Source organism: Rutidosis leptorrhynchoides, chromosome 11 (genome assembly GCF_046630445.1).
Source record: "Rutidosis leptorrhynchoides isolate AG116_Rl617_1_P2 chromosome 11, CSIRO_AGI_Rlap_v1, whole genome shotgun sequence".
Taxonomy (NCBI): domain Eukaryota; kingdom Viridiplantae; phylum Streptophyta; class Magnoliopsida; order Asterales; family Asteraceae; genus Rutidosis; species Rutidosis leptorrhynchoides.
In genome coordinates, this window is record NC_092343.1 from 134,214,767 (window position 1) to 134,240,178 (window position 25,412).

General features: G+C 35.7%; 2 protein-coding genes across 2 annotated transcripts; one reads left to right on the plus strand and one right to left on the minus strand.

Moving 5' to 3' along the window:
• Positions 1-16,786: 16,786 nt before the first annotated feature.
• Positions 16,787-17,416, minus strand: LOC139874961 (uncharacterized). Its single transcript, XM_071862349.1, has one exon. It carries the CDS (start codon positions 17,414-17,416, stop codon positions 16,787-16,789), a length of 630 nt encoding a protein of 209 aa, XP_071718450.1.
• A 5,210-nt stretch (positions 17,417-22,626) lies between these two features.
• On the plus strand, positions 22,627-23,229 carry LOC139874962 (probable serine/threonine-protein kinase PBL28). The gene is made up of 2 exons (XM_071862350.1): positions 22,627-23,028; positions 23,185-23,229. Exons 1-2 carry the CDS (start codon positions 22,627-22,629, stop codon positions 23,227-23,229), a joined length of 447 nt encoding a protein of 148 aa, XP_071718451.1.
• The last annotated feature ends 2,183 nt before the right edge of the window (positions 23,230-25,412 follow it).

Here is a 25,412-nt window from a genome sequence, read left to right on the forward strand (position 1 = left end):
TTACGGTCCTGATCGTCCGGGTACCGTACAATTTTACTAAGAGTTTTACTGTGCATTTTCAAGGTGAGTCTACAGTCCCTATTACTTTTTACATGGGATGAGATAACATGCTATTTCAAATGTTTTACATATTAGGAATGAGTAACTAAATGATATACATATGAGTTCACATTAAAAATCCCTTAACTTGATTATATTAATTACTTTATGTAAGTTCGACTTATAGGGACGGTACCGTTAAGTTTGACAAACCTCGCCCCAACAAACGGGGTGCTTATTCTGTTGTAACTTGTACACTTGATCGGTGTATGCTTAGAAAGGGTAAAATGAAGACGCGTAGCGAATGACCTATCTGAAATGTCCCGTTCTTATTGATTAAAAACGTTCCATATTAATTGATTTCGTTGCGAGGTTTTGACTTCTATATGAGACGTTTTTCAAAGACTGCATTCATTTTTAAAACAAACCATAACCTTTATTTCATAAATAAAGGTTTAAAAAGCTTTACGTAGATTATCAAATAATGATAATCTAAAATATCCTGTTTACACACGACCATTACATAATGGTTTACAATACAAATATGTTACATCGAAATCAGTTTCTTGAATGCAGTTTTTACACAATATCATACAAACATGGACTCCAAATCTTGTCCTTATTTTAGTATGCAATAGCGGAAGCTCTTAATATTCACCTGAGAATAAACATGCTTTAAACGTCAACAAAAATGTTGGTGAGTTATAGGTTTAACCTATATATATCAAATCGTAACAATAGACCACAAGATTTCATATTTCAATACACATCCCATACATAGAGATAAAAATCATTCATATGGTGAACACCTGGTAACCGACATTAACAAGATGCATATATAAGAATATCCCCATCATTCCGGGACACCCTTCGGATATGATATAAATTTCGAAGTACTAAAGCATCCGGTACTTTGGATGGGGTTTGTTAGACCCAATAGATCTATCTTTAGGATTCGCGTCAATTAGGGTGTCTGTTCCCTAATTCTTAGATTACCAGACTTAATAAAAAGGGGCATATTCGATTTCGATAATTCAACCATAGAATGTAGTTTCACGTACTTGTGTCTATTTTGTAAATCATTTAAAAAACCTGCATGTATTCTCATCTCAAAAATATTAGATTTTAAAAGTGGGACTATAACTCACTTTCACAGATTTTTACTTCGTCGGGAAGTAAGACTTGGCCACTGGTTGATTCACGAACCTATAACAATATATACATATATATCAAAGTATGTTCAAAATATATTTACAACACTTTTAATATATTTTGATGTTTTAAGTTTATTAAGTCAGCTGTCCTCGTTAGTAACCTACAACTAGTTGTCCACAGTTAGATGTACAGAAATAAATCGATAAATATTATCTTGAATCAATCCACGACCCAGTGTATACGTATCTCAGTATTGATCACAACTCAAACTATATATATTTTGGAATCAACCTCAACCCTGTATAGCTAACTCCAACATTCACATATAGAGTGTCTATGGTTGTTCCGAAATATATATATAGATGTGTCGACATGATAGGTCGAAACATTGTATACGTGTCTATGGTATCTCAAGATTACATAATATACAATACAAGTTGATTAAGTTATGGTTGGAATAGATTTGTTACCAATTTTCACGTAGCTAAAATGAGAAAAATTATCCAATCTTGTTTTACCCATAACTTCTTCATTTTAAATCCGTTTTGAGTGAATCAAATTGCTATGGTTTCATATTGAACTCTATTTTATGAATCTAAACAGAAAAAGTATAGGTTTATAGTCAGAAAAATAAGTTACAAGTCGTTTTTGTAAAGGTAGTCATTTCAGTCGAAAGAACGACGTCTAGATGACCATTTTTGAAAACATACTTCCACTTTGAGTTTAACCATAATTTTTGGATATAGTTTCATGTTCATAATAAAAATCATTTTCTCAGAATAACAACTTTTAAATCAAAGTTTATCATAGTTTTTAATTAACTAACCCAAAACAGCCCGCGGTGTTACTACGACGGCGTAAATCCGGTTTTACGGTGTTTTTCGTGTTTCCAGGTTTTAAATCATTAAGTTAGCATATCATATAGATATATAACATGTGTTTAGTTGATTTTAAAAGTCAAGTTAGAAGGATTAACTTTTGTTTGCGAACAAGTTTAGAATTAACTAAACTATGTTCTAGTGATTACAAGTTTAAACCTTCGAATAAGATAGCTTTATATGTATGAATCGAATGATGTTATGAACATCATTACTACCTTAAGTTCCTTGTATAAACCTACTGGAAAAGAGAAAAATGGATCTAGCTTCAATGGATCCTTGGATGGCTCGAAGTTCTTGAAGCAGAATCATGACACGAAAACAAGTTCAAGTAAGATCATCACTTGAAATAAGATTGTTATAGTTATAGAAATTGAACCAAAGTTTGAATATGAGTATTACCTTGTATGTTAATGATAACCTACTGTAAGAAACAAAGATTTCTTGAGGTTGGATGATCACCTTACAAGATTGGAAGTGAGCTAGCAAACTTGAAAGTATTCTTGATTTTATGAAACTAGAACTTTTGGAATTTATGAAGAACACTTAGAACTTGAAGATAGAACTTGAGAGAGATCAATTAGATGAATAAAATTGAAGAATGAAAGTGTTTGTAGGTGTTTTTGGTCGTTGGTGTATGGATTAGATATAAAGGATATGTAATTTTGTTTTCATGTAAATAAGTCATGAATGATTACTCATATTTTTGTAATTTTATGAGATATTTCATGCTAGTTGCCAAATGATGGTTCCCACATGTGTTAGGTGACTCACATGGGCTGCTAAGAGCTGATCATTGGAGTGTATATACCAATAGTACATATATATAAAAGCTGTGTATTGTACGAGTACGAATACGGGTGCATGCGAGTAGAATTGTTGATGAAACTGAACGAGGATGTAATTGTAAGAATTTTTGTTAAGTAGAAGTATTTTGATAAGTGTATTGAAGTCTTTCAAAAGTGTATAAATACATATTAAAACACTACATGTATATACATTTTAACTGAGTCGTTAAGTCATCGTTAGTCGTTACATGAAAATGTTGTTTTGAAACCTTTAGGTTAACGATCTTGTTAAATGTTGTTAACCCAATGTTTATAATATCAAAAGAGATTTTAAATTATTATATTATCATGATATTATGATGTACGAATATCTCTTAATATGATATATATACATTAAATGTCGTTACAACGATAATCGTTACATATATGTCTCGTTTCAAAATCATTAAGTTAGTAGTCTTGTTTTTACATATGTAGTTCATTGTTAATATAATTAATGATATGTTTACTTATCATAATATCATGTTAACTATATATATAACCATATATATTTCATCATATAATTTTTACAAGTTTTAACGTTCGTGAAATCACCGGTCAACTTGGGTGGTCAATTGTCTATATGAAACCTATTTCAATTAATCAAGTCTTAACAAGTTTGATTGCTTAACATGTTGGAAACATTTAATCATGTAAATATCAATCTCAATTAATATATATAAACATGGAAAAGTTCGGGTCACTACAGTACCTACCCGTTAAATAAATTTCGTCCCGAAATTTTAAGCTGTTGAAGGTGTTGACGAATCTTCTGGAAATAGATGCGGGTATTTCTTCTTCATCTGATCTTCACGCTCCCAGGTGAACTCGGGTCCTCTACGAGCATTCCATCGAACCTTAACAATTGGTATCTTTTTTTGCTTAAGTCTTTTAACCTCACGATCCATTATTTTGACGGGTTCTTCGATGAATTGAAGTTTTTCGTTGATTTGGATTTCATCTAACGGAATAGTGAGATCTTTTTTAGCAAAACATTTCTTCAAATTTGAGACGTGGAAAGTGTTATGTACAGCCGCGAGTTGTTAAGGTAACTCAAGTCGGTAAGCTACTGGTCCGACACGATCAATAATCTTGAATGGTCCAATATACCTTGGATTTAATTTCCCTCGTTTACCAAATCGAACAACGCCTTTCCAAGGTGCAACTTTAAGCATGACCATCTCTCCAATTTCAAATTCTATATCTTTTCTTTTAATGTCAGCGTAGCTCTTTTGTCGACTTTGGGCGGTTTTCAACCGTTGTTGAATTTGGATGATCTTCTCGGTAGTTTCTTGTATAATCTCCGGACCCGTAATCTGTCTATCCCCCACTTCACTCCAACAAATTGGAGACCTGCACTTTCTACCATAAAGTGCTTCAAACGGCGCCATCTCAATGCTTGAATGGTAGCTGTTGTTGTAGGAAAATTCTACTAACGGTAGATGTCGATCCCAACTGTTTCCGAAATCAATAACACATGCTCGTAGTATGTCTTCAAGCGTTTGTATCGTCCTTTCGCTCTGCCCATCAGTTTGTGGATGATAGGCAGTACTCATGTCTAGACGAGTTCCTAATGCTTGCTGTATTGTCTACCAGAATCTTGAAATAAATCTACCATCCCTATCAGAGATAATAGAGATTGGTATTCCATGTCTGGAGACGACTTCCTTCAAATACAGTCGTGCTAACTTCTCCATCTTGTCATCTTCTCTTATTGGCAGGAAGTGTGCTGATTTGGTGAGACGATCAACTATTACCCAAATAGTATCAAAACCACTTGCAGTCCTTGGCAATTTAGTGATGAAATCCATGGTAATGTTTTCCCATTTCCATTCCGGGATTTCGGGTTGTTGAAGTAGACCTGATGGTTTCTGATGCTCAGCTTTGACCTTAGAACACGTCAAACATTCTCCTATGTATTTAGCAACATCGGCTTTCATACCCGGCCACCAAAAATGTTTCTTGAGATCCTTGTACATCTTCCCCGTTCCAGGATGTATTGAGTATCTGGTTTTATGAGCTTCTCTAAGTACCATTTCTCTCATATCTCCAAATTTTGGTACCCAAATCCTTTCAGCCCTATACCGGGTTCCGTCTTCCCAAATATTAAGATGCTTCTCCGATCCTTTGGGTATTTCATCCTTTAAATTTCCCTCTTTTAAAACTCCTTGTTGCGCCTCCTTTATTTGAGTAGTAAGGTTATTATGAATCATTATATTCATAGATTTTACTCGAATGGGTTCTCTGTCCTTCCTGCTCAAGGCATCGGCTACCACATTTGCCTTCCCCGGGTGGTAACGAATCTCAAAGTCGTAATCATTCAATAATTCAATCCACCTACGCTGCCTCATATTCAGTTGTTTCTGATTAAATATGTGTTGAAGACTTTTGTGGTCGGTATATATAATACTTTTGACCCCATATAAGTAGTGCCTCCAAGTCTTTAATGCAAAAACAACCGCGCCTAATTTCAAATCATGCGTCGTATAATTTTGTTCGTGAATCTTCAATTGTCTAGACGCATAAGCAATCACCTTCGTTCGTTGCATTAATACACAACCGAGACCTTGCTTTGATGCATCACAATAAATCACAAAATCATCATTCCCTTCAGGCAATGACAATATAGGTGCCGTAGTTAGCTTTTTCTTCAATAACTGAAACGCTTTCTCTTGTTCATCATTCCATTCAAATTTCTTCCCTTTATGCGTTAATGCAGTCAAGGGTTTTGCTATTCTGGAAAAGTCTTGGATGAACCTTCTGTAGTAACCAGCTAGTCCTAAAAACTGGCGTATGTGTTTCGGAGTTTTCGGGGTTTCCCACTTTTCAACAGTTTCTATCTTTGCCGGATCCACCTTAATACCTTCTTTGTTCACTATGTGACCGAGGAATTGAACTTCTTCCAACCAAAATGCACACTTTGAAAACTTAGCGTACAATTCTTCCTTCCTCAATACTTCTAACACCTTTCTCAAATGTTCACCGTGTTCTTGGTCATTCTTTGAGTAAATAAGTATGTCATCAATGAAAACAATGACAAACTTGTCAAGGTATGGTCCACACACTCGGTTCATAAGGTCCATGAACACAGCTGGTGCATTAGTTAAACCAAACGGCATGACCATAAACTCGTAATGACCGTAACGTGTTCTGAAAGCAGTCTTTGGAATATCATCTTCTTTCACCCTCATTTGATGATACCCGGAACGTAAGTCAATCTTTGAATAAACAGACGAGCCTTGTAGTTGATCAAATAAGTCATCGATTCTCGGTAGTGGGTAGCGGTTCTTGATGGTAAGTTTGTTCAACTCTCGGTAGTCGATACACAACCTGAATGTACCATCTTTCTTCTTGACAAACAAAACAGGAGCTCCCCACTTTGATGTGCTTGGTCGAATGAAACCACGCTCTAAAAGTTCTTGTAATTGGCTTTGTAGTTCTTTCATCTCGCTGGGTGCGAGTCTGTAAGGAGCACGACCTATTGGTGCAGCTCCTGGTACAAGATCTATTTGAAATTCAACGGATCGATGTGGGGGTAATCCCGGTAATTCTTTCGGAAATACATCAGGAAATTCTTTTGCGACGGGAACATCATTGATGCTCTTTTCTTCAGTTTGTACTTTCTCGACGTGTGCTAGAACAGCATAGCAACCTTTTCTTATTAGTTTTTGTGCCTTCAAATTACTAATAAGATGTAGCTTCGTGTTGCCCTTTTCTCCGTACACCATTAAGGGTTTTCCTTTTTCTCGTATAATGCGAATTGCATTTTTGTAACAAACGATCTCCGCTTTCACTTCTTTCAACCAGTCCATACCGATTATCACATCAAAACTCCCTAACTCTACTGGTATCAAATCAATCTTAAATGTTTCGCTAACCAGTTTAATTTCTCGATTCCGACATATATTATCTGCTGAAATTAATTTACCATTTGCTAATTCGAGTAAAAATTTACTATCCAAAGGCGTCAATGGACAACTTAATTTAGCACAAAAATCTCTACTCATATAGCTTCTATCCGCACCCGAATCAAATAAAACGTAAGCAGATTTATTGTCAATAATAAACGTACCCGTAACAAGCTCCGGGTCTTCCTGTGCCTCTGCCGCATTAATATTGAAAACTCTTCCACGGCCTTGTCCATTCGTGTTCTCCTGGTTCGGGCAATTTCTAATAATGTGGCCCGGTTTTCCACATTTATAACAAACTACATTGGCATAACTTGCTCCGACACTACTTGCTCCGCCATTACTCGTTCCGACACCATTTGTTCCTTTCGTTCTATTAACCCCTGGTCCGTATACCTCACACTTCACCGCGCTATGACCATTTCTTTTACACTTGTTGCAAAATTTGGTGCAGAACCCCGAGTGATTCTTTTCACACCTTTGGCATAGCTGCTTCTGATTGTTGTTGTTGTTGCGGTTATTATTGTTGTTGGGATGATTGTTGTAGTTGCTGTTGTTATTATTGTTGTTGTTGTTGGGCCGTTTGTTGTAGTTGCGATTGATGTTGCGATTGTTGGGATAATTGTTGCGATTATTGTTGTAATTGCTGTTGTTGTTGTATTGGTGATTCTTATCACCGTTTTCCTCCCACTTTCTTTTGACTTGCTTCACATTGGCCTCTTCAGCAGTCTGTTCTTTAATTCTTTCTTCAATCTGGTTCACGAGTTTGTGAGCCATTCTACATGCCTGTTGTATGGAGGCGGGCTCGTGTGAACTTATATCTTCTTGGATTCTTTCCGGTAATCCTTTCACAAACGCGTCGATCTTCTCTTCCTCATCTTCGAATGCTCCCGGACACAATAGGCACAATTCTGTGAATCGTCTTTCGTACGTGGTAATATCAAATCCTTGGGTTCGTAACCCTCTAAGTTCTGTCTTGAGCTTATTAACCTCGGTTCTGGGACGGTACTTCTCGTTCATCAAGTGCTTGAATGCTGACCACGGTAGTGCGTACGCATCGTCTTGTCCCACTTGCTCTAGATAGGTATTCCACCATGTTAACGCAGAACCTGTGAAGGTATGTGTAGCGTACTTTACTTTGTCCTCTTCAGTACACTTACTTATGGCAAACACCGATTCGACCTTCTCGGTCCACCGTTTCAATCCGATCGGTCCTTCGGTTCCATCAAATTCCAAAGGTTTGCAGGCAGTGAATTCTTTGTAGGTTCATCCTACACGATTTCCTGTACTGCTAGATCCAAGGTTATTGTTGGTATGTAGCGCAGCCTGTACTGCGGCTATGTTTGAAGCTAGAAAAGTACGGAATTCCTCTTCATTCATATTCACGGTGTGTCGAGTAGTCGGTGCCATTTCCTTCAAAATAGTTAAATGGAATAAGTTAATCATACAGAATATTAAGAGTAGTTAATAGTATTTCGTAGCATAATATGAACTCATTTATAAAAGCTTTTTCTTCATATTAGCGTTTTATAAGTTTAAATTCGGGTAGTACCTACCCGTTAAGTTCATACTTAGTAGCTAATATACAATTCAACTACTACGATTCTATATGAAAAACTGGTTATAATAATATTTCGCGTTCAAACTTTTACACAATATTTTACAAACTTACAATACCGCTTATTTTACATATAGCATGAAATATAGCACACAATAAATTTGATACAAGATGGTTGTGAAGATAATTCTAGCTAGTACACAAGTCGTTCAGCAAAGGCAATAAAGACACGTAATTCATACGTCCAGAAACAAGTCATGCATTCTGGTTTTACTAGGATTACTTCCCATCCTTGGTCTTGTGGAACATAACCGTTATGGCCGTTGATAAGACAGCGTGTTGTAACGTCGTCAAAGGGGCGAGGGTTACGTAATGTCCAACAGTCCCGTAACAATCTAAAAACCTCATTTCTTACCCCAATTACCGACTCCGTCACTTGTGGGAACGTTTTATTTAATAGTTGTAGCCCGATGTTCTTGTTCTCACTTTGGTGAGAAGCGAACATTACTAATCCGTAAGCATAACATGCTTTTTTATGTTGCATGTTAGCCGCTTTTTCTAAATCACGAAGTCCAATATTCGGATATATTGAGTCAAAATAATTTCTTAACCCATTGCGTAAAATAGCATTTGGGTTCCCCGCAATATATGCGTCAAAGTAAACACATCGTAACTTATGGATTTCCCAATGTGATATCCCCCATCTTTCGAACGAAAGCCTTTTATAAACCAAGGCATTCTTGGAACGTTCTTCAAATGTCTTACAAACTGATCTCGCCTTAAATAGTTGTGCCGAAGAATTCTGACCGACTCTAGACAAGATTTCATCAATCATGTCTCCGGGTAGGTCTATTAAAATATTGGGTTGTCTATCCATTTTGTGTTTTTATACTGTAAAATAGACAAGAGTTAGATTCATAAAAAAAAATATACTTATTAATACAAGCAATTTTTACATATATCATAAAGCATAAGCACACTATATTACATATATTACACCACACGAATACAACTATCTTATTCCGACTCGCTTGTTTCTTCTTCTTCGGTTTTGGTTCGTTTTGCCAAGTTTCTAGGGATATATGATGTTCCCCTAATAAGAGCCGTCGTGATCCACATTGGTTTAGAAAAACCTGGTGGTTTAGAGGTTCCCGGGTCATTGTTACAACTTAAGGACTTCGGGGGTTGACGATACATATAAAGTTCATCGGGGTTGGAATTAGATTTATCTATTTTTATGCCCTTTCCCTTATTATTTTCTTTTGCCTTTTTAAATTCAGTTGGGGTAATTTCTATAACATCATCGGAATTCTCGTCGGAATCCGATTCATCGGAGAATTGGTAATCCTCCCAATATTTTGCTTCCTTGGCGGAAACACCATTGACCATAATTAACCTTGGTCGGTTGGTTGAGGATTTTCTTTTACTTCATCGTTTTATTATTTCCCCCACCGGTTCTATTTCTTCATCCGGTTCCGATTCTTCTTCCGGTTCCGATTCTTCTTCCGGTTCCGACTCTTCTTCCGGTTCCTCTTCGGGAACTTGTGAATCAGTCCACGAATCATTCCAATTTACATTTGACTCTTCATTATTATTAGGTGAGTCAATGGAACTTGTTCTAGAGGTAGACATCTATCACATAATATCAAATGCGTTAAGAGATTAATATATCACATAATATTCACATGTTAAAAATATATAGTTTCCAACAAAATTTGTTAAGCAATCATTTTTCAAGTAAACACGGTCGAAGTCCAGACTCACTAATGCATCCTAACAAACTCGATAAGACACACTAATGCAAAATTCTGGTTCTCTAAGACCAACGCTCGGATACCAACTGAAATGTCCCGTTCTTATTTATTAAAAACGTTCCATATTAATTGATTTCGTTGCGAGGTTTTGACTTCTATATGAGACGTTTTTCAAAGACTGCATTCATTTTTAAAACAAACCATAACCTTTATTTCATAAATAAAGGTTTAAAAAGCTTTACGTAGATTATCAAATAATGATAATCTAAAATATCCTGTTTACACACGACCATTACATAATGGTTTACAATACAAATATGTTACATCGAAATCAGTTTCTTGAATGCAGTTTTTACACAATATCATACAAACATGGACTCCAAATCTTGTCCTTATTTTAGTATGCAACAGCGGAAGCTCTTAATATTCACCTGAGAATAAACATGCTTTAAACGTCAACAAAAATGTTGGTGAGTTATAGGTTTAACCTATATATATCAAATCGTAACAATAGACCACAAGATTTCATATTTCAATACACATCCCATACATAGAGATAAAAATCATTCATATGGTGAACACCTGGTAACCGACATTAACAAGATGCATATATAAGAATATCCCCATCATTCCGGGACACCCTTCGGATATGATATAAATTTCGAAGTACTAAAGCATCCGGTACTTTGGATGGGGTTTGTTAGGCCCAATAGATCTATCTTTAGGATTCGCGTCAATTAGGGTGTCCGTTCCCTAATTCTTAGATTACCAGACTTAATAAAAAGGGGCATATTCGATTTCGATAATTCAACCATAGAATGTAGTTTCACGTACTTGTGTCTATTTTGTAAATCATTTAAAAAACCTGCATGTATTCTCATCCCAAAAATATTAGATTTTAAAAGTGGGACTATAACTCACTTTCACATATTTTTACTTCGTCGGGAAGTAAGACTTGGCCACTGGTTGATTCACGAACCTATAACAATATATACATATATATCAAAGTATGTTCAAAATATATTTACAACACTTTTAATATATTTTGATGTTTTAAGTTTATTAACTCAGCTGTCCTCGTTAGTAACCTACAACTAGTTGTCCACAGTTAGATGTACAGAAATAAATCGATAAATATTATCTTGAATCAATCCACGACCCAGTGTATACGTATCTCAGTATTGATCACAACTCAAACTATATATATTTTGGAATCAACCTCAACCCTGTATAGCTAACTCCAACATTCACATATAGAGTGTCTATGGTTGTTCCGAAATATATATATAGATGTGTCGACATGATAGGTCGAAACATTGTATACGTGTCTATGGTATCTCAAGATTACATAATATACAATACAAGTTGATTAAGTTATGGTTGGAATAGATTTGTTACCAATTTTCACGTAGCTAAAATGAGAAAAATTATCCAATCTTGTTTTACCCATAACTTCTTCATTTTAAATCCGTTTTGAGTGAATCAAATTGCTATGGTTTCATATTGAACTCTATTTTATGAATCTAAACAGAAAAAGTATAGGTTTATAGTCGGAAAAATAAGTTACAAGTCGTTTTTGTAAAGGTAGTCATTTCAGTCGAAAAACGACGTCTAGATGACCATTTTTGAAAACATACTTCCACTTTGAGTTTAACCATAATTTTTGGATATAGTTTCATGTTCATAATAAAAATCATTTTCTCAGAATAACAACTTTTAAATCAAAGTTTATCATAGTTTTTAATTAACTAACCCAAAACAGCCCGCAGTGTTACTACGACGGCGTAAATCCGGTTTTACGGTGTTTTTCGTGTTTCCAGGTTTTAAATCATTAAGTTAGCATATCATATAGATATAGAACATGTGTTTATTTGATTTTAAAAGTCAAGTTAGAAGGATTAACTTTTGTTTGCGAACAAGTTTAGAATTAACTAAACTATGTTCTAGTGATTACAAGTTTAAACCTTCGAATAAGATAGCTTTATATGTATGAATTGAATGATGTTATGAACATCATTACTACCTTAAGTTCCTTGGATAAACCTACTGGAAAAGAGAAAAATGGATCTAGCTTCAATGGATCCTTGGATGGCTCGAAGTTCTTGAAGCAGAATCATGACACGAAAACAAGTTCAAGTAAGATCATCACTTGAAATAAGATTGTTATAGTTATAGAAATTGAACCAAAGTTTGAATATGATTATTACCTTGTATTATAATGATAACCTACTGTAAGAAACAAAGATTTCTTGAGGTTGGATGATCACCTTACAAGATTGGAAGTGAGCTAGCAAACTTGAAAGTATTCTTGATTTTATGAAACTAGAACTTTTGGAATTTATGAAGAACACTTAGAACTTGAAGATAGAACTTGAGAGAGATCAATTAGATGAAGAAAATTGAAGAATGAAAGTGTTTTTAGGTGTTTTTGGTCGTTGGTGTATGGATTAGATATAAAGGATATGTTATTTTGTTTTCATGTAAATAAGTCATGAATGATTACTCATATTTTTGTAATTTTATGAGATATTTCATGCTAGTTGCCAAATGATGGTTCCCACATGTGTTAGGTGACTCACATGGGCTGCTAAGAGCTGATCATTGGAGTGTATATACCAATAGTACATACATATAAAAGCTGTGTATTGTACGAGTACGAATACGGGTGCATGCGAGTAGAATTGTTGATGAAACTGAACGAGGATGTAATTGTAAGAATTTTTGTTAAGTAGAAGTATTTTGATAAGTGTATTGAAGTCTTTCAAAAGTGTATAAATACATATTAAAACACTACATGTATATACATTTTAACTGAGTCGTTAAGTCATCGTTAGTCGTTACATGTAAATGTTGTTTTGAAACCTTTAGGTTAACGATCTTGTTAAATGTTGTTAACCCAATGTTTATAATATCAAAAGAGATTTTAAATTATTATATTATCATGATATTATGATGTACGAATATCTCTTAATATGATATATATACATTAAATGTCGTTACAACGATAATCGTTACATATATGTCTCGTTTCAAAATCATTAAGTTAGTAGTCTTGTTTTTACATATGTAGTTCATTGTTAATATAATTAATGATATGTTTACTTATCATAATATCATGTTAACTATATATATAACCATATATATGTCATCATATAATTTTTACAAGTTTTAACGTTCGTGAAATCACCGGTCAACTTGGGTGGTCAATTGTCTATATGAAACCTATTTCAATTAATCAAGTCTTAACAAGTTTGATTGCTTAACATGTTGGAAACATTTAATCATGTAAATATCAATCTCAATTAATATATATAAACATGGAAAAGTTCGGGTCACTACACTATCTGCATGTTAAAGTCTTATAATCAAGTGCTCATGATAAATGTATAAATTTTTTTTGCGATGTTTTCAAGAAAATATCATGGCCTAACTTACGATAAATGCTTTACTAAACCTGTAGATTCACTCAATAGTTTTTATTGACCTTTTGCATGTTTTTATCTCAGGTCCTTAGAGGTAGTGCTTCCATTTGCTTAAGTTACTATGTTTGCTTGTTGCTAGTACTGGAGCGAAGTCCAGCATTGTTTACAAATATTCTTATGAACAACATACATTCGCATTATGAAGTCTTTTCATTTATTTAAATAATGTTTGGGAGTTATTTTACAGTTGGTCATTTCTATTAAATCTTTTTGAAGTATATTTCATTTAATGACCACGTTTACTAAATTGTAATGCGAATGCTTTTCGAAAATGTCTCATATAGTGGGTGTGACCGTTAACGTGAGACCAGCGTTAATACGCCGTTAGTTGATTCTAACGGGGTATTACACCCGACCATTGTAGATATCATTGTTTCATACCAAAATGTTACAACATTTTCAACCACAACGGCTGCACATAGCTCGTTGTGGTTGAATTAAGGCAACGAATTGAGCACAACGGCTCCCGTAGTGCATGGTCTAAGAAATTTGTGGTGGCACAATTTTTGGATTATAAATTGATTGACTCAAAGACGGTTATGACTCAAATCCAAGAACTGCAGGTTATTCTTCATGACATACATGCCGAAGGAATGATACTTGGAGAGACATTCCAAGTAGCTGCTATGATTCAGAAATTTCCACCAAGTTGGACTGATTTCAAGAATTATCTCAAGCACAAGAAAAAGGAGATGACCATTTAAGATCTTATAGTTCGTCTTCATATTGAAGAGGACAACAAACTTGCTCTAAAGAAAAGCAATGCCCCTGATTCGGCAAAATCCAATATGGTTGTACATGGTCGATCCTCAAAGTTCAATAAAGGCAAAGGAAAGGCTGAGAAGAAAAATAAGGGGAAAGGGTCTAAGCTACAACCTAAAGGCGGTGTTGTGAAGTAGAAGTTTCAAGGCACTTGCTATAATTATGACCAGCCAGGTCATCGGGCTAATGAGTGTAAACAGCCTAAGAAAGAGACATCCCGCCAAGCACATTTGATGTGTGATGACATGGACCTTGTTGCTATGGTCTCTGACATTCCTTCCATGATTTCGGAAGTAAACCTTGTGGGATCTAAGACTAAAGGGTGGTGGGTGGATAAAGGTGCTACCCGTCATGTATCTTCTGATAATACCGTCTTTAACACGTTTAAAGAGGTGAATAACAGAGATAAATTGTATATGGGTAATTCTGCTACCGCCGAGATCAAGGGTGAAGAAGATGTTGTGTTGAAGATGACATTCGGAAAGGAGCTAAAACTCAAAAATGTCTTGTTTGTTCCCGAGATTCGCAAGAATCTTGTGTCGGGGTGGTTGCTCAACAAGTTTGGTTTTAGACTTGTGTTTGAGTCGGACAAAGTGGTCATTAGTAAGAATGGGATTTTTTTTTTTTTGAAAAGCAAGAAGGCCTTATATTAAACACCATGAAAGAGTACAAGATTGACAATAAGCAACCCCAAATACAACTAACAAACACGAAATAAATAAGAAAATTACATTTACACCATAATAATTGCAAAGGTTGCAATTAACATGAAGAAGAAGGACAAGAGAACCATTGTAGCCAATCTATCTTGTGACCTTTGTATCGCCGCGAAATCCAATCGAAGGAGAGAATTTGGATCTCATTAAGTAAAAAAGTCACCTTCTCGATCTTATTCTTGAAAACTTTTGCATTTCTATTCTTCCAAAGTAAGTAACAAACCACCCAACAAACCTCTTGTCATATTGTTCTTTTGTTATCCGATGCAAGATTCCCAAAAGTAGCACTAAAAATATCTCCATAACCGAAAATTGCCGAGTTGTACCCCCACCAACGAAGAACTTTTGACCAAATATCTTTTGCAACTTGACATGAGAAAAGAATATGCCCTACCGTCTCAATATCGCCATCACCTACCGGACATCTCACACTATTTAAATCGATACCTCGTTTAGCAAATTCGAACCTTACCGGAATAAGACCCAATCTTGCGCGCCAAATGAACACCTTCACTTTTTTTGGAACAAACCTTTACGAAGAGTTTCAACCGGGTAGAATTGCGAGCTAATGTTGCGTTATCTAAGAGAGCCGAACATAGTTTCACTGTGAAAATCCCCTTCAAATCCAAAGCCCAGCCCCACCCATCTTTTTTACCCGAAATCAGTTGTATGGACAGAACAAGCCCAACCAACTCATTTAATTCTGCCCTCGTACGGCCTTGAGGCTGGTAAGCCCAATTACCGAAACGAATAAAGCATCTACCACCAGTTCTACTTATATGCTTGAGTCATCTAATGTTTGGCATGGACGACTAGGACATGTTAATTTTAATTCTATACGTTGCTTGATTAAATTAAATTACATACCGACATTCCTCAAATTACAAATGTCCAACATGTGTTGAAGCAAAAACAACAAGATCATCCTTTAAATCGATTGAAAGAAAAAACCGAACCCCTTGATATAATACACACTGATGTGTGTGACTTCAAATCGATTCCAACACAAGGTGGAAACAAGTATTTCATCACATTTATTGATGATTGCACCAAATATTGCTATGTGTATTTACTGAAGAGTAAAAATGAAGCAATTGATAAATTTGTGGATTACAAAAGCGAAGTTGAGAACCAACTCAACAAGAAAATTAAGGTCGTTTGGAGCAATAGGAAAGGTGAATATGTATCACCATTTTTCAATTTACGTTCACAACAAGAGTCTTTGGAAGTATTTGCAAATATTGCAATTAGATGTTTGGAAATAACTCAAGACAAGCGTCCAACAATAAAAGTCGTCTTTGATTAACTTCAAAAGGCACTAAACCTTTAAGTAAGTCGATGCTTTACGAATTCAGTACAACAATTTAGTTTCTCTTCGTATGCTTGCCTCTATTATATGGGTTTAGTGACAAACAGTTTTATATTCAAAGACTTATAAAACTCGCTAGCTAATATGTTGATCTGTCTATCTGTCTCTTTTTTTTTTTTTTTTGAAAGGCAACAAAACTAACAAACCATTGAAACAGGAAAGAGTACACAAAGCATAAGAGCTACACAAAACAGTCAACAAGGAGACTGTGCAGATCTCAACCAAACTAATATGCTAGCACTAAGCTTATAAAAAACAAGTCATATATATGCTGAGATAGCACTAAAGACAACTCGAGAGTATAACATGTATACCGTCACATAAGAGTCATGATAGTATCACGATAGAGTCAAGAATGAGTGTGGATTCACTAGCCAAATGTGCCAATCTAGTTGCTTCCCTTTTAGTCTTCTAGATATCCAGTCAAAGCTGATTACTTGTATCTCACTTAAGACGGACGGACCACACGAACTCTTGTTTTTGTAAACCTTGTTGTTGCGATTTTTCCACAAGATGTATCCGCTTGTCCAATCGACCGCTTGCCAAATTTTTGACCCGAGCCCGGAAGATGTTGCGTTTATTGAACCCAAAAATGTCTCTGATGTACTAAGATTTGAGAAACTATCTAAACCCCACCATTTGTAAACCCGCGCCCAAACATCAAAAGCATGTTTGCAAAAGACCAATGAGTGCTCAATCGTTTCTATATCATCGTCACATATAGGACATCGTACCGAGTGAAGATCTATGCCCCGTTTATCCAATTCAGTGAGAACCGTAATTCTTTTGTTGAGTACTCGCCAAATGAAAATTTCAACTTTTTTAGGAACTAAAAAATTACGCAATGTTTCCCGATTTCCTCTTCCTTCCGTAAGGAATTTCTCCTCAATCAGACCTTGTAGTTTCTTTGTGGTGAAGATGCCATTTGATGAAAGAGCCCATTTCCATGAATCTATGCCGTTACCCATATGACTGTATGATAAAAGCATGTTAATAAGTACATGTAAGTTGCCATTTGCTCGCCCCGTAATGTTTCTGCACCAATCCCATTTGATGTCATAGCTTCCGTTTTCTCAGCACACTCGATCCGAGACCTTTGCGTCTTTGTTTGTTTCCAGTCGATAAAGTCTACTGAATTTTTGCTCCAATTTTTCTTCTCCGATCCACGTATCCTTCCAAAAGTATGTTCAAGAGCCATTTCCAATTGCCCTCTGGAAAGAGCTAGTGAAAGTAATTCCCAGATTTGAGACAGATTTTCCTGCATTTAAAATGTTAGTCCAAGTGCCCGCAAGCCCCGCACCGGAGATTGGGCTGCGGAAATCAAACCCACCCGAAGTCCCATATATGCTTATGATAATTTTGGTCCATAACGAGGATGGCTCGTTGTGAAACCGCCACCACCATTTGCATAATAAGGCTAAGTTTTTACACTTAGTGAGTTTAAATTCAAACCACCTTCCGAATAAGGTAGAAGAATTTTTTCCCACTTTATCCACGATACTTTTTTCCCCGACCCGTTAAACCCCCAAAAAAACTCTCTTCTCACTCTCTAGTTCTTTTATCACACAATCTTTACACTTTTATTTTGAGTAAAAGTAGAACGGTTCATGTACTCTCAAACATATATTTTCAAGTCAACATACACTACAAATATTAAACTTAAAGGAAAAACAGGTGTTATGACACCAATTTAATCTAAACTAGTTAATTGACCCGTAAAGACACAGGTTATTTTAGAAACCTGATTATTTGATATCTTAGAGCTATAATATAATTACCTTAGAAATTGGTTTTGCACATAAAACTATATATATTATTTTGATAACGACTTAACATAATACTTACGGAGTATTTTTTTTCTGTTATACATAGTATTTTAATCGTTGTAATTTACAACTCTCAAAATATTATGTACATGTCACATATATTTATATTTTTTTTCTTGAAAGCACTTTGAAAGTCATACTCAAAAGTTAACTTTACCAATAATGAATTGTGAACTTTTTTTTTTATGCTTTATCAGCTTGTACCATGCATTGTAAGCTTGTCTTTAAAATATAAAGTATAACATGTAGAGCTCAATGTATTTGAGAGAGAGAGAAAATAAGAACTATTTATTTAAGTAATTTATCTATATTTTAATGTTAATAATTATAATTATTAATATAATAAATATTACATCATCCAAGTTAGCATGCTACAACTTTTGAAACACATGTTACAACTTTAAAAGCAAGTGATGACCTCATGATCAACTCACTTTTATAAGATAGAATAGATAGATAGATTCTTGCATTAAATGGTTATAAGCATAGTCGTGCTTCCCTATGGGCCACATGGGCAATGGCCCAGGGCACCATAAAGATAGGGAATACCATTTTTCTTTAGCCCATTTAAAATACTAACTTCATTTCTAGTCCAAATGCAATATTATCACACGTTAGAATACTTGGCCTTTTAAAATACAATGTTAGCCCATTAATTTATAATCAGCAAATATATTTTCCGAGTCGCTAGCAACCAACACCATTAACCTTTTTGTTAGATCGTCTTTTTCTATTTTCATACACGTAATCAGGTATTATCTTTCTATAAAATCATTGTATTTTTGTTTAAACATTATTGAGTTAGTATTAAATTGTTATGTTGACCTGTTTACGGAATCAAGTTCTCAAAATAAGGGATAAAAGATAAACAAGGTTTTTAGCAAATCTTGACCATGACAAATTAATTGTTGATTTTTCTTCGAAAAATGCACAAAGACATTTGTAACTCGGAGTTGATCTCCTCATATTGTAATACTTTCATTTGATAATAACATTGACGTAAAGATTCCGTCTAGCTTGGATACGCTCTAAACCCTCCTCATAATGTTTAATTTGTTTACGAGAGGGCGTTTTTTCCAGACTTGCCCAGGGCACAACCTGTTGGTGCATGAATCCCCAGCCGTTATTCGTCTTTATGTTTAACACGTTTCGGTTATGTAATAATGTTTACTCGAGACTATTGATTATCTTTGTGTTTGTGCGTACTTAATTTATTTAATGATCAATATGTTAAACTACACACAGTCGACCGAGTGTGTATAGACACTAGACCGACCGTGTCAGTCAGTCGACCGAGTGTACACAAACACTCGACCGAGTGTGTCTGTGTTCACTATATATACGGGTTTAGACTTCTTTGATGAGGTTACTCGTCCCATTCACCCTAAGTCGTAGGTTTTCGTCTCCAGAGAACCCTAACACCATATACCACCGAAATATATCGTCTAGGAGTCGATCTAATCTAGTTTTAGCTCTATGTTTGACCAATTCTATCCCAAAACGACCCATATCTCGGTTTAACTCTATTCTAGTGTATTCCGCCTCTAGCTTAGAGTCCAAGCGACCTAAGATCCAAAGAATAATCGTCTACACAACCCTATGTATAAATAATAAGCTTCTAAACTATTTTAATAATTTTATACAATAGACTTCGGACGTTGGTTATATTGTTGTCATATGATATGTAATCAATTATCTGTGACTCACAGGAGAAACGAACGGATATCTACAAATTTTCACTCGAGGACGTAAAATTGGGTACCGAAAACTTCAGTGACAATAATTCCATTGTAAGAGAAGGAAGTGGGACATTATACAGAGGAGAAGTCCCATACGGTAATGGACGCAAGACCGTTGTCTTGAAGGTTAGCAGATCAAGTGAAGAGCTCAAGTTTCTAAACGAACTTGAAATTCTCTTCAGGCTTAAACACGGGAATGTGGTTGAATTAGTAGGTTACTGTAGGGAGATGGATTATAGAATTATTGTTTATGCGAACGTGTCTAAGTGGAGTACTCTAAATAGCTATGTGACTGACGTTAGTCTTACGTGGACAAAACGACTCGAGATATGCATAGATGTTGCAAACGGATTAAAATTCCTTCATGAAGGTTTTGCAAGACAACAATTGACTGTCCATAGAGACATTAAAAGTGAAAACATCGTTCTAGATGGAGAGTTGAATGCAAAAATATGTGGCTTTGAATTTTCCTTGATAAGTCAAAAAAAAGTCAAGAGATGGAATATGTGGTTAACGATGTTGTTGGCTCGCCCGGCTATAGTGATCCCGTGTACAAGGAAACTGGTTTCTTAACCAAAGAATCTGATATTTATTCCTTCGGTGTGATTTTATTTGAGATGTTATGTGGACAACCGGCATGTTCAAAAGACGTAGGAGAATCAAATGAGTTTCTATACTCTTTAGTCAAGCGCAACACTAGAATTGGAAGACTTGATGAGATAGTGTTTGAGGGTATTAAGAGACAAATTGCATTGAAATCACTAGCTAGACACGTTTCAAAGTATTGCGTGTCGATGTTTGCATGAAGAGAGAAAAAAACGACCAAGGATGGATGAAGTAGCCGTTCAACTCAAGTTAGCATTAGAATTCCAAGTAAGATTTTATATTGTTCCAAATTATACATTCTTTCAAGCAAAAACTTAATAATGAAAGCTACTTGTAACAGAAAAAAAGTCTTCTAATTTTGATTCTTTTAATCTATTAATATATGATTATAATTGTAACAATGAATTTGTACTGGGTCGAAATTTGTGTTTAACCTATGCCAAAGCTGGTGTTAATTCCGGGGGGGGGGGGGGGGGGGGGGGGGGGGGGGGGGGGGTACGGATATTTATGGAAACTGAAATCTTGTGGTCTAGACGTCGTTCTTTCGACTGAAATTACTACCTTTACAAAAATGACTTGTAACTTATTTTTTCGACTATAAACCTATACTTTTTCTGTTTAGATTCATAAAATACGCTAACATACCCTTATTATTAGGATTTAAAATTAAAATTAAAATTAAAATATAAATTATATATATATATTTACGTATATATTGAGAGAGAGGACAAAACCATGTTCAGTGAGAGCAGCATTAAGTTTAAAATACCAACTCTTCACAACTTATTAATGTTTGTCTTTTAAAAACGAATGCAATGTTTGTAAAATGTATCATATAGAGGTCAAATAAGACGGAGTTATTGGATTTTGTACCATAATTAGAGTTTGAACAAAAGACCGACACTTGTGGAAATTCAACTATGATTATTAATAGATGGGGGGTAAGATAAATTAAGTAAAACGAAAATTACAGTCAAAATATCAAACGTAGTGCCATAACCAAAAGGATCCTACCTCTCTGTAACGACATTTAATGTATATATATCATATTAAGAGATATTCGTACATCATAATATCATGATAATATAATAATTTAAAATCTCAAAACAACAAAATCGAGCAAACCAATCACATATTCATGTTAGACTTGAGCCAATAATAATAATAATAATGATTATAACTTTAATAATAACAATAATAACAATAACAATTCAACAACACATTTTTCTGATTACACCATTCTAGCATAGCCCAACCCGTTTGTGGGTTTAGGGTTTCTAGAGTTATATGTAATCTCTATAAATAGTTGTTGAGTAATACAAAATAACCTACGGGTTTATATTCAATCAGATATTGCCGTTCTAAAAAAAATTAGTTTAAAACTCACGATTTTTTTATCAATCAATGTTACAGGAAAGTATCAAGATTAGACTGGATGACATAAAGTCGGCCACAAAATCTTTTGATAAAGAATACCTAATTGGATCAGGTGAATTTGGTGATGTGTATAAAGCAGAACTCAACGTCTTTGATGAAAATCTGTTTTTGGGAACAGATGGAAAAAATCCAAAGGAAATATATATGAAGCGCATAACAGTAGCTATAAAACGAATCAAAAATGGTGAAAAGGGGAAGGGTAAACAAGGTTTCTTTCTGGAAATTGAAATGCTTCGAAGATGCAAGCATCCTAACATAGTCTCGCTTATCGGCTATTGTAATGAACATTCTGAATTGATCCTTGTCTATGAGTTTGTTCCACATGGTAGCCTAGATGATTATTTGGGAAACATCAATAAAGAAACTTAACTTAGTTGGGTTCAACGGATTAACATATCCCTTGATATTGCACATGGGTTGGATTATCTTCACTCAAACATCAAGGACAAAGAAAAGATAATCCACCGTGATATCAAAAGTGCCAACATATTATTGGGCAAGGATTGGGAGGCCAAGATTGCCGACTTTGGGCTTTCCAAATTCTACCTTGTGAATCAATTGGAGAGCACTATGAATACTAAGACGATTGTGGGTACTGAGGTTTACTTAGATCTTGAATATTCGGAGAAGGGTAAATTAAAAAATGAATCAGACATATACTCTTTAGGAGTTGTGTTATTTGAACTATTGTCAGGGAGAGTGGCCTATGATCAAATATATGTTGCGGAAAGTACCAAAGGGCATGCAGAGGTTACACGGAAGCGATTTAATGAGGGAGCGTTAAAAAACATAATAGATCCTGAATTAGTGGAAGAAGTGGATGATAATCTCTCTGGGTTAAAGATAGGAGCCAACCAAGAGTCTTTGGAAGTATTTGCAAATATAGCAATAAGATGTTTGGAAATAACTCAAGATAAGCGCCCAACAATGAAAGTCGTCATTGAGGGACTTCAGAATGCATTAAATCTTCAAGTAAGTCCATTACGACATTTTTTCCTCTTCGTATGCTTAATGTTAAGATGTTGATTTGTTTGTAAAACATGTTGATACAAATTACACAAAATTGATTACTAATTATTTTGAATACCTTTAATATATGAGTTTATGAAATTCTTGATTTTTCTTTAGTCTAGAATTACTGGGAAAAATGCCACGCAGTTTGAACACATTTAGAACTAGTATGATACAAGTAACTAAACTTTTTTGAAAACGTATAATGAATTTTTTAGCAAAATTTTTCCAACAGTCCGTGCTAGATAATAGTGCAGGTTGGTTATTGAGCATGGCATTCCCATCTCCCGAATACGACGCGACCGAATACGACTTATTACTTAATGAACTAGCTCAGGTGGTATTAGTATAAAATAAATCGGATTCGGTTTATTGGTCTCCTGCAATAAACAGTTCATACTCGGTGTCCAGAAATAATGCACTTTTAACAATCAATTCACATGTTGGACGATGATAGTCAAGAAGGTCAAGGGAAAATCGTTTGAATGGGCCGTAAACACGAAATTGTGTTACTCTCGTTAGTTTTATATTTGGGATTCAAGTCCTATGTTGCATATCCGTTTCCATCAGAGCCAAAGATACCTCACACGTTAGGTACTTACAATGGCTTAACTGATCCAGATGACTTCTTACAGCGTTTCGAAGGCGCAATGCGCACTCAAGGTTGGGTGGATCCGGTTGCGTGTCAGATATTTCCTATGACACTGCAGGGTATTGCTCGTGAATGGTTTAATAAACTCCCGGCGGGTAGTATAGCCGGGTTCATGGATCTGCGGACGAAGTTTTTGCTGCAGTATCAGAATCAGAGACCACGCAAACACACTCATATTGAATGTCATGATATCGTGCAGAAGTCCAAAGAATCTTTGGGTGAATTTCTCACAAGATATACTAATGAGTGCCTGCGCATACCAGATCTTAAGCCAGAGCAGCAGATTTTCGGGCTCATACATTGTATAAATTCAGAGCGTCACCCGACGCTGGTCAAGCGTTTGCGCCATACGGTACCAACAACTTATGCTGAGGTACTTAAAGAATGCCATGATTATATGCGGAGTGGCGAAGATAATGACATTCCCACCGCTAGCTCGCGCAATGAAAGAAAAGACGATGATGATCGATCGCGTGATCAAAGCCGCGGAAGTAATTCTCGCGGAAGGTATCCCAGCGGTGGTCCTATCAGGAATGATAGAGTGAATACAAGTGGAAATTATCGAAACAATAATCAGCGCGACATCAATAATCAGAACTATGCGCTGCTCAAAAGTTTGTCTAAAACGCCAAAAGAAATTTTGGCCACCGAACCAGTGTGCGCGACCTTTGCGGTTCCAACTCCACTTACAGAATTTGGTAAGCGGGATAAAACAAAGTATTGCGAATTTCATGACGATTACGGTCAAGACACTAATCGATGCAAAAACTTGATGGAACAAGTACTTGAAGCACTGCGCGCAGGTAAATTGGATCACCTAAAACCACCTAAGAAGGATAAGGGAAAAGCTGCAGAGGAGGGGTCGAAGACTAAAACTTTCGCATGGCAAAAAGTTGACAAAACAAAAAACGCCGATTTAACAATTAATATGGTCGACGCAGAGAAAGTTAGCCAGCGGAGAAAGTACAATGATCACCAGGATTGGGAACTTCTCCCAATCACTTTCCCTCCTGTGATGTCAATCGACACAGTTAACGAGCCTATTATCATCAAGTGTCGCATCCCTACTTGCGGAGTACAAATTAAACGCATGCATGTCGACACTGGGAGTGGCGTTGATATCATGTACGAGCATTGCTATCGCTTCCTCCCTATAGAAGTAAAAACGCAGTTACCCCAGTCTGATATTACGATGTCTGGGTTCTCCGGAGAAAGCTCATGGCCGCTAGGCCGGATAGAGCTAATAATAGAGCTTGCAGATGATAAGAATCCACAGTTGGTCAGGCACGAGTTGGTTGACTTTTATGTGGTTCGTTCAACTTCGCGATATAATGCGTTGCTTGGGAGAAATTTCATACGACGTTTTAACATCATCCCGTCGGTGGTGCATGGCTTGATCAAGTTTCCCACAAAGGGAGGGGTTGTCACAATTGTGTTACATCAAACAACTGAGTTGTGTGGTTCAGTTGTGCCTATAAACATTCCCAGCATGGGAGAGCAACTTGCAAGCAGTGCGGTTATAGCTAACCGCTTGCATCCGAACAAGCGTAACAAAATCGGCGCAAGATTGTCAGCCGAAACCAAGGCTAAGTTACATGGAATATTATCCGCGAACGCAGATGTTTTTGCATGGCATGAGTCAGACATGACTGGGGTCCCGCGTGATATTGCGGAACATAAGTTGAATTTTAAT

What these genes read in the sequence shown, in the direction of transcription:
- LOC139874961 (XM_071862349.1), bottom strand. Translation starts at nt 17,416, where the DNA reads ATGGGTAACGGCATAGATTCATGGAAATGGGCTCTTTCATCAAATGGC.
- LOC139874962 (XM_071862350.1), top strand. Translation starts at nt 22,627, where the DNA reads ATGAATACTAAGACGATTGTGGGTACTGAGGTTTACTTAGATCTTGAA. An exon ending in AGAATGCATTAAATCTTCAA is followed by an intron (nt 23,029 to 23,184) that starts GTAAGTCCATTA and finishes ATTTTTCTTTAG; the next exon opens with TCTAGAATTACTGGGAAAAA.